This window comes from Leguminivora glycinivorella, chromosome 10, assembly GCF_023078275.1.
Source record: "Leguminivora glycinivorella isolate SPB_JAAS2020 chromosome 10, LegGlyc_1.1, whole genome shotgun sequence".
NCBI classification, from domain to species: domain Eukaryota; kingdom Metazoa; phylum Arthropoda; class Insecta; order Lepidoptera; family Tortricidae; genus Leguminivora; species Leguminivora glycinivorella.
The window spans coordinates 24,800,025-24,810,175 of record NC_062980.1 but is presented as its reverse complement, the minus strand read 5'-3'; the positions used below and the strand labels follow the sequence as shown (position 1 = coordinate 24,810,175).

The 10,151-nt window shown below is 38.6% G+C and overlaps 1 protein-coding gene across 1 annotated transcript; it reads right to left on the bottom strand.

The window, feature by feature from the left end:
* Positions 1-1,846: 1,846 nt before the first annotated feature.
* Positions 1,847-7,632, bottom strand: LOC125230618 (signal recognition particle receptor subunit beta). Its single transcript, XM_048135835.1, has 6 exons — positions 7,498-7,632; positions 6,157-6,323; positions 4,824-4,963; positions 4,481-4,612; positions 3,748-3,871; positions 1,847-2,052 (listed from the first exon to the last, which is right to left on the bottom strand). The coding sequence occupies exons 1-6, from the start codon at positions 7,598-7,600 to the stop codon at positions 1,969-1,971; spliced, it is 750 nt and encodes a 249-aa protein (XP_047991792.1). The 5' UTR covers positions 7,601-7,632; the 3' UTR covers positions 1,847-1,968.
* Positions 7,633-10,151: the final 2,519 nt, after the last annotated feature.

Genomic DNA, 10,151 nt, shown 5'->3' with positions numbered 1-10,151 from the left:
AATGAGTGAATGAAAATATGAATTATCATCCTCCTTGCGTTATCCCGGCATTCGCCGCGGCTCATGAGAGCCTGGGGTCCGCTTTGACAACTAATCCAAGACTTGGCATAGGCACTAGTTTTACGAAAGCGACCGCCATATGACCTTTCAGCCCGAAGGGTAATTAAGCCTTATTGGAATTGGCCCGGTTTCTTCGGAATTGGCCCGGTTTCTTCAATGTTTTTCTTAATCGAAAAGCGTCTGGCAAGCATCAAATGACATTTCGCACATAAGTTCCGAAAAATTCATTGTTACGAGCCGGAGTTAAAACCCGCGACCTCCGGATTGCAAGTCGCATGTTTTTACCGCTAGGCCACTAGCGCTTCTTGAACGAAAACATGAATGTGTGCGACTGATGGAGGTGTCACTTACACAAGTTTAGTGTCGTTCATTTTATTCGTGCCAGCTCCTATGAATCGACCTAGTAATAGGGACCGTGTAAGGTAGAGACCTGTCATCTAGTGACAAAAATTGGACTTAAAAATGGTTATTGGCACATATTAGGCTTGTGTCGTTCACGAACTATGAACTGTTACGAATAAAATCCCATCAGTGACCGAAAGGAACTGAATCTTTCCGTGTGGACTATTCGTATCATTTTGACACTATTCGGTCCCATTCGTTCTGATCTTTCCGACCGCAGTGGTCGCTGGTCTGACTAAACTAAATGAGCAAAAGACCTAAAAGAGCGAACTAGTTCGTGGGAGCGATTGAACGAGATCGGAGCGCTCCGATCAACGAACGAAACGGCACAAGCCTAGCACATATTTATACCAAATCATAGCCAAAATGCGAATATGTTAGTCTCTGACGCGAGTGACGCGTTCCATGCTCGAGCGATGTGAACGTGCCGGCCGGCACTGACCAAGTGCGTTTCCACATTATCCGATCCGACATCGAATCTTGGATTTTTCCATTAAAATCCTTCCCACATCCGATATCGGATCGGATAATGTGAAAACAGACTAACACAAAATAGCATTCTTCAAATAGACGGTCAAGCAGATCCGGTCACTAAAAAAGCCGAAGAATAGGGCTCACCGGACAATCGTCTTCATAAGGGTCTCCCCAAATGCGGAATAGGCTTTCGCCGACCAAAAATCGCTCTTAGTGTGAACATGCGTACGGCTGTTCAGCGAGGACGACGCGTAAGCGTCTTCATACTAACGAGGGATTTTGAGGCGATTTCGCAACGATACGTTTGAGGGCTTCACTATTATCTGGCAGAAACCTTTTACGCATATATTTGATTCGTATAATAGTTCTTTGCAGGAGTCACGTTTGGCAGAAACACCTTATGCAGAATATGCTTTGGCATAAATCATTTCGCGGATTTTTGTAAAATTTACCGAATCGTCTGTTGTCATAATGTTGATGAGCATAATAGTCTTCTAGTCGAACAATACATTTGCAGATAATATTTGTGCATAATATTTAGGCGGCATAAAGTTGCAATTTGCTATTTTATAGCGAGTTGGATGTGTTGGGGATGCAAGATACCTAACACTCCTCCTCGCTTCGCTCGTCGTCGTACCTAACGGTGATAAGATTATTATGGTACATACAATTATGCTAAATCAAAGTCGACCAAAGTAATGTTCTGTAAAACAATATTCTGCCAAATATGTCTTATGCGTGGTAGTAATAATGACAACTAAGTTTTCTGCAAAATTACCATTCGACTGAAAGCGAAACATGTTATGCGAAGGGTGTGTTCGGACTAAAATTATTCTGCCAGATGAGGGTAGCCCGTTTGAGGACCCTAAAACGCGCGCCTTCCTTAAAGGCGAAGTTTTATCGTCCATAGAAAATATGAATTTCGCGCCTTTTTACTGACAAGATTTGCTCGACTGTCTACATTTAGTAATTACATTAGAAGGTGTCGTCGGTACTGATCAATTCATCACATAGTCCGTATACTCGTGCGGCCTACAGCTTGGAGATCCACTCCTGCAGCGCGCTAAGCTGCGCCGGCGCATCGTCGTCGTCTGCATTGGCGGAGCCCTCCACCACCTGACAAAAGTATACACATTTAGTTATTATCAGGGACCGCAACTTTGGTGCCGGTGACGTCATTATGACGTTTAGTCCGATATAGGATGTTCTTTTAATAACATTGCAATACCTCGATTCTTAATAATGAGATATTGAGAACTGCTTGGTATTTGCATAAAAAAAATAATGTTAACATTAAAAAACGATGCAAGTATTATTTTTATTGGCTTTTTTTACAGTAATGTAATTGTATGTATGTGTATGTAAAAAGCCAATAATTTTTTTACAGTAATGTAATTGTAACAAAAAATATTATTCTTCGTGTACTTAAATAAAACAACATATTAACAAAAGATTGTTTTTTTTTTATACATTTCACACGTACATTCAGGGCAAAATAATTCTTTAACCTCTCACCAATTCGGAAAATTGGGGTCGCACTGGTCATAATTCCTATAACCGCATCTGGAGCAAATGTTGCAAATACGGTTCCATAGCGAAACAATAATATTTCGGTTATATTTTACCAATGAAAAATAGTTAAACAGAAATTGGTTGTCATTTCCCACAATCTCGGTTTTAACATGACAAAGACAGTTATGTTTTTATACGTGGCCAGTACGTGGAAAAACTCTTAACTCAAGTTTGAATATCAGTAAACTAAAGAGGCTAATAAGTTGTTATTTGATTAAGTGAATATCTATATCTAGATAACAACACTCTGTATTTAGCTTGACGTCATACGTCTGTCATCGGCACCAAAGTTGCGGTCCCTGGTTATTATAAATATAAAAGAAGAAACTGACTGACTGACTGACCGACATATCAACGCACAGCCGAAACCGATGGTCCTAGAGATTCCAAATTTGGCACGTAGGTACCTTATGAGGTGTAGTAGAGCACTAAAAAAGGATTTTCAAAAATCACCCTCTAAGGGGGTGAAATGGGAGTCCAAAGTTTGTATGGGACAACAAGGTTAAATTAGTACGCGGGCGAAGCCGCGGGTAAAAGCTAGTTTAGTTATAAATGGCTGTACAAAGTGTCCGAAGACAACGTCAAAGAATGACCCAGAAAGTTGACCCCACCACCATGTGGGATTCAGTTTGGAAGAGAGAGATGTACTCGTAGTTATAAATAAATATTATAGGACATTCTTACACAGATGGACTGTCCCACGGTAAGCTCAAGAAGGCTTGTGTTGGTGGCACTCAGACAACGACATACACAGGGTGAAATAAAAATACAGTCGAAATATATAAAAATAATTGAATTGATTGAAGCAGTCAAATTTTTTTTGCGATTTCGGCATTGGTCCCATAGTAAAAGTTGTTCATTATGACCTCAAAAGTCACTATGCAAAGTTTGACGGTCCTTTTTATTTCACAGTGTATAATACATATATAAATACTTATATGTACCTATACATAGAAAAGATTAATGACTCGGAAACAAATATCTGTAGTCATCACACAAATAAATGCTCTTACCGGGATTCGAACCCGGGACCGCGGCTTTAGCAGACAAGGTCACCCACAAGGCCGGGCCAGTTCGGTTACTTTATTCGGCATTTTATATCACCACAAGTTAGTTGCTAAAACGTATTTTCTGATTGCTGCATTTCAGAAAAATTGCCAATTGGTAATATTAGGGTAGTCTAGTTTAGTAAAAATACTAAACTTAGACTATAAGTTGTCAAATTGTAGCAAATGTTACCTCGATCTTGCTGCTGAGCTGTGAGAACTCGAAGGGTTTCCCCGCCTTGCCGAGGTAAGCGCTGTTCGGTGCGGACGGATCCACAGACTGCAGCTGGTTGGACTTCGTCACACGGACCAAGTTGCTGTAAGCAATAAATACATAATAGATGTTACCTACATATATAACTGAAGTCATAGTACTTGGATTATTTACGCCATAAATCGACTAAGCGCCAAAAAATAAACAATTGAAGTAAGTTTTATTTTCAGAAGTCCCTACTTCGTAATAGTAAGGTAAATTGTCGATCCACTTCTAGCTCATTTTATACTGGTAATCTCATAGTTAAGCTATGACGTTCCAGTATAAAATGAGCTAGAAGTGGATCAACAACTAAAGTCCGTGACTGTACATTAGGATAAAAGTGCGGATAAAAGGAAGTTCGAAACGAGGGGCGATAAATTCAAACACGACCGAAGGGAGTGTTTTAAATCGACACGAGTTACGAATCCCTTCGGTCGCGTTTTAATTTATCGCCACACGTTCCGAATTTCCACTTTTCCGTACTTGTATCGTAATATACTATTATACTGACGTAATCAGTAATTATTTATTGCTATCATAGGAACATAAGTTGGTACTTTTCAGTATAGCACAGCTATGAACCCTGTAAGGGCACTGCAAATATAGTTCTTAATAACTAAAAATCTTAATACCTATAATACCTACATGTTTGCTTATTACGTATACTCACAGTTCCTTCTCCAACAAGCCCTTGATGACCTGGCTGCCCTTGGCCAGAGGTAGATCTTGCTTGTTGCACAGAATGAGCACGGGGGAGGAATTGCTCTGCACTGCGGGGTCCGAGAGGATCGTGTACAAGTACCTGCAAAGCAAACAGTTTTTGTATTCAGTCAGTCAATCTGTGTAAGAATGTCCTATAATATTTATTTATTAAGTATTGAGTTAGAGCATGCTCAATGTACCTCTATAACACAAAATATTGTTAGTTCGATATTTTCAACATGAAGCTTAGCTAGTTTGTTACTGCATTCAATCAATGCTCTAATATGTTTTTTTTCTATGGTAACACTTACTCAGCAACATCTCTGATCTCCTTCTGCACTGTCTCCGAGTCGACCACGTAGACGATGCCTTTGGCACTGCTCTTGTACTGGTCGAAGAACTTGTTCCGGAGCCGCTCTTGGCCGGGCAAGTCGACTAGCTTAAGGGTTTTCTGAAAATATATTTAAAAACATTTAAAATCCTTCAAATTCGACAATTATTGGCCAGGTGTTATATTTTAATCTGCTTTTAAAACATAACGACCTACTCCCATAAAAAAGTTACTGGACTGATTAGTAAAAAATGTTTTGTCAGTGTTTGTAAGTGAACTTGACTGCAAGGGATAAATAGTTATTTGTTATACAAGGGGGCAAAGTTGTATTTTAACGCCGAGTGTGGAATTGAAAAACGAGCAAGTAAAAGGATTCTATAGTTGAACCACGAGCGAAGCAAGTGGTTCGAGAATAGAATCCTGAACTTGCGAGTTTTTTAACACACGAGAAGTAAAATACATTTGCACCCGAGTGTGACACAAAACTTTTCCCCTCACTACAGCGAGGAAACTACAACGCAAAAAATGCGTTTATCACTGTTTCCAGTAGTTCCACAGGTGGTAAATCATCTTTATTACTAGATTCACCTACTTTTATCAATTTTAAAGCAGTTAATTTGACGTTATTCAAGGTCAAATTACTTTACCCACTAGTGGATAAAACGCGTTTTTACCCGCTGGTATTAAAGGACAAAACACGTGTTTCCGAGCTAGTGAGGGGAAAACGCTTTTTAATTATTCAGTTCAGTAACTTTTTAATGAATAAGGGGCTTAGTCACGTACAGTCAACCAATTGGAACCCTAGTCCACTGTAGAACTATGTCAGTCTGTAAATCAGATTGTAAGAAATCTCTTACTGCTAGTCATTTTGACATGGTTACCTAGGGTTCCATTTGGTTGACTGTACCTATTTGCTCTGTGGCAGTAACAGTGAGCAGCAGCCATAGGTCAGTAGCATCTATTTAAATATTTAGGCACTTTTTTCTAGATTAGAGTATAGGTAGACTCTAAACCAGAAAAAAAATTACTCAGTGCAGTGCTTGGAATGCCATCTAGGGGATATTGCTCAAATACTGTAAATTGTAAGGCAAAACTATACAAAGAAAGATGCAGACGAATTTCTGCCAGTCATTACCTATTTGTCTACTGTGAAATATTTCTTATTTTGAAATTGACCCCACTTTGAAAATAAGATATGGACATTATTAAGAGTGTATGCAGAAATCCACCCAACTTAGAACAGTGTTCTGACATGATTTAGGCCCTCAAATGATGTAGCTAATTTAGCTCCAGCTTTCACAGCGAATACTTACACTACCAACTGCATAGTCCTCCACATTCTCCTTCATAGACGTAAAGGTCTGCCGGTACTGCGAGTAGGCCAGCCGGACAAACAGCAGAGTCTTGCCGGAGTCCGAGAGCCCCGTGAGCAGCACCGAGCGCCGCTGTTGGCGCCGGCGCGAGAATACCCACCAGAATACTGGAAAATGTAATGAGAGACTTTAAAAAAAATTACAATTTGTTGTGGTCCAGTCCATTTGCCACGGCTCATGGGTGCCTGGGGTCCGCTTTGACAACTAATCCCAAGATGTGGCGAAGGCACTAGTTTTTACGAAAGTGACTGCCATGACCTTCCAACCCGAAGGGTAAACTAGACCTTATTGGAATTCTCTCGATGTTTTCCTTCACTGAAAAACGACTGGCAAATATCAAATGACATTAAGCACATAAGTTCCGAAAAACTCATTGGTGCGAGCCATGGTTTAAACCCGCGACCTCCGGAACGAAAGTCGCACGCACTTACCGCTAGGCTACCAGCGCTGTTGTGGTCCAGTAATATGAAATATTTAGAGTAACTTTTCTTTCCTATATGTTTACAAGTTTACTACTAAAAGTACTAAATGATATTAATATATTTAATTAAACCAATGCAGCTTCATGGAAAAAAATGACTTTCAAAGAGAAATTACTTATGTGCAAGATAAATTGCTTAAAAATCCCTTTCATGAAATGATGACTAGCGTCTACTGTATGTCTGTATGTCTGTGTGTCTGCATGTAACATGAAAATTAAACTCCAGCACATGGATTGTCTGAATCCATGTCTAAGGATATACAGGCATTATTTAATAGCTGAAATACATAAAAGAAATCCTTTAAGAATTTCAAAACTTCACAAAATACATGAATAAAATGAATATTTTATATTTTTCAACTCATCTCCTTTAATTCACCTTTAATGTTATGTTACTAATAGCCTTGTTTTGCTGCATATTATGGTAACATTTGACTTTAAGATAATAATTCATATCTGTTTACAAATATGTATGAAGAATAACAATAACCACAGGAACTATCTTATCATTGTATAATAAAAAATAATCCCCTAAAATCTATAACTTAGTTTTTCAAGCATGGGCATCCATTTTACACCGTAAGCTACTTACTTAAACCACGTGGTTTAAGTTACTTCTAAAGTACCAATTTTCTTTGTCTGAATAAACAATAATAATTGAGGAAAACCATAAAACATCCATAAGGATCATCAAACAAAGAAACTACCTAATTCCGACACGTCGGAATTAATATAAATTGTGAAAAAAACGGCAATTCTGCAATAGTAAGAGGTAAATTAACTGTAAATAGTCTACTTACCAAGTGTAAAAATAAGCACAATCAAACTAAGTAAGGTTATGTATTTAGGGTCGTTCAGCATGGGTTCGGTGTGAATTTTCTCCTTTACTACTTCTGATTCCATTGTTGATTCGATTAAAATAGTTTGCTTTTGAAATTAACACAACTTTCAGGGATAATTTATAAATACGTCGCAACACGAATCGGCATTCGTGGTAGTTTTGAAAGATTTGATTTGACAGCTGCGCTCAGCTGTGTTGCCGTATAAAAATAATCCTTCCCACGACAAACAATAATAACCAACCCCAACCCATTAGTTTACCGACGTTTCTGCAAATATCTTGAACAGCTTGAAAAAAAGACAGTTGGGGTGATCGGCTGTCCAAAATCAAAGCCTAGCAAGTGCATTTACCGAAATTTTACAGGAGAGGCAAACAAAGATTTTGTTAAAAAAAATTAGTACCAAAGACCTTTTTCTCACAAGACTTGGTTTTATATAAAGAAGTATAACTTGCTTTACAAGACAAAATGTTGAAACTAAATGTATGTGTCTATTTAGAACTTTTATGTGCCTTACTAACAATTAATTACAAAAAAATAATAGTATTGTTTCGTCAATTACAAAACAAAAAGCTAGCAAGTGGTCTTACTAAGTATATTAAATGATTAATTTTCGCATTATCCCAGCATTTTCCACGGCTCATGAGAGCCTGGGGTCCACTTTGACAACTAATCACAAGATTTGGCGTAGGAACTAGTTTTTACAAATGCGGCTGCCATCTTACCTTCCAACCCGAAGGGTAAGTAGGCCTTATTGGACTTAGTCCGGTTTCCTCACGTTTTTTCCTTCATCGAAAAGGTACTAGCAAATATCAAAATGTCGTTTCGTGTCTGATCACATTATAATATTTGTTTGATGGGATTATAATAACAAAAGGCAACATTATTAGACAATTAATTAAATTTTATGCATAAAACAAAAATCAGTCATCGGGTAAACAATAGGCTACTTGACCCTTTTTATAGTTTGTCTTATAGCATTACTTACTACCCAATTAACGAAAAAAAATATCACTATATTTTATTATGGCTTATAAACCGCAAAAAAATATTTTTAAAGAATACGTTTACGTAATATTTCAGGCAAAAACAACATCAGCCATGTCATCTATAAATTTTCTGTGAATGAAGTCATTCAGTGGTGCGAAAACAACACTTTCTGACAATTTAAGTACGAGGCATAAAGGTATTATGTAATGTCAGCGATTGATTTGACATGAATTTTATGAGGTCACTACACGGCCGACAGAGTTTTCGGTGGCCAAAAAAAATTTATTCACATTTTTTAATTAAAAATACGTAGACATCGTACACATTATTTAGGTATCCAAAATATTACAGAAGACAATTATTTATTGTGCCAAATTAGATATGAGTCTAGTAGCCTATTCGCCTCCAGTTTAAAGATCATCCGAAAGGTCATTAATTGGCAATCGACTCCAAAAATCACGCCTTGTTTCTGGCATTAAAGGCACTAATTTTGCAACTAGAGTGTCCTTTTTTTAACACGATAGTTTCATATGTAACACACGCCATATACTGCACATCAACAACCTGTTACAAGCACTAGGTACTACTGGCAGTTATTCCTTTAGGTAGATTGCATGCATACATGCATACAATCACGCCTGTATCCCATAAAGGGGTAGGCAGAGCACATGAACTAATCAAGTTTCAGTGCCACTCTTGGCAAAAAGGGGTTGAAATAAAACGAAATTGTGACATTGCAGTGACAGGTTGCCAGCCTCTCGCCTACGACACAATTTAACCCATATCCCTCAGTCGACTTCTACGACACCCACGGGAAGAAAGGGGGTGATGAAATTCTTAACCCGTCACCACACGGGCAAGATAGATAGGATAGGATAGGGATAGATAGGTAGATTGGAAAGGCATAATTGTTAGAACTACATATTTTAAGTTGCTCCCATCGTCAAATATATATAAGTAGGTTAAGTAGGTACCTACGTAAAATAGATAGCAAAAATAATGTTAAAAAGCATTCCGAATGTTAATACCTCGATCCAAGCCCCATTAAAACATCACAAATAAAAAACCACAATTCAGCACCACAAACACTTTTGCGATCGCCACACACAATATTAAATAAGTATAATATCACGGGCTAAAACAACGAACATAATGAGAATGACTATCTAAAAGCAGCTGCTAAAATTCGTCTCCATCGATCACTTATACTACGTCGGTGGCAAACAAGCATACGGTCCGCTTGATGGAAAGCGGTCACCGTAACCTATGAACGCATGCAATGCAAACAGTGTCACATGCGCGTTGCCACCCCATTTGAAACTTGTACATTCCCTTTTGCTGTGTTAAGTACACAGCAAAAAGGAGTGTACAAGTTCCAAGGAGGGTTCGGGTTGCCGATGACTCTAAAGGACAATATACGGAACAAGTTAGTTCCGTAAGTCCTCCCGCCATCAGCACCGCACCCTCGTTGAGCTCTGGCAGCCTTACTCACCGGCAGGAACACAACACTATGAGTAGAGTCTAGTGCTATTTGGCTGCGGTCTTCTGTAAGGCGGAGGTACTACCCCAGTTGGGCTCTGCTCTAGATTCGAGCGAGACGATATCCGCTGTGCTGTGCCCTACCA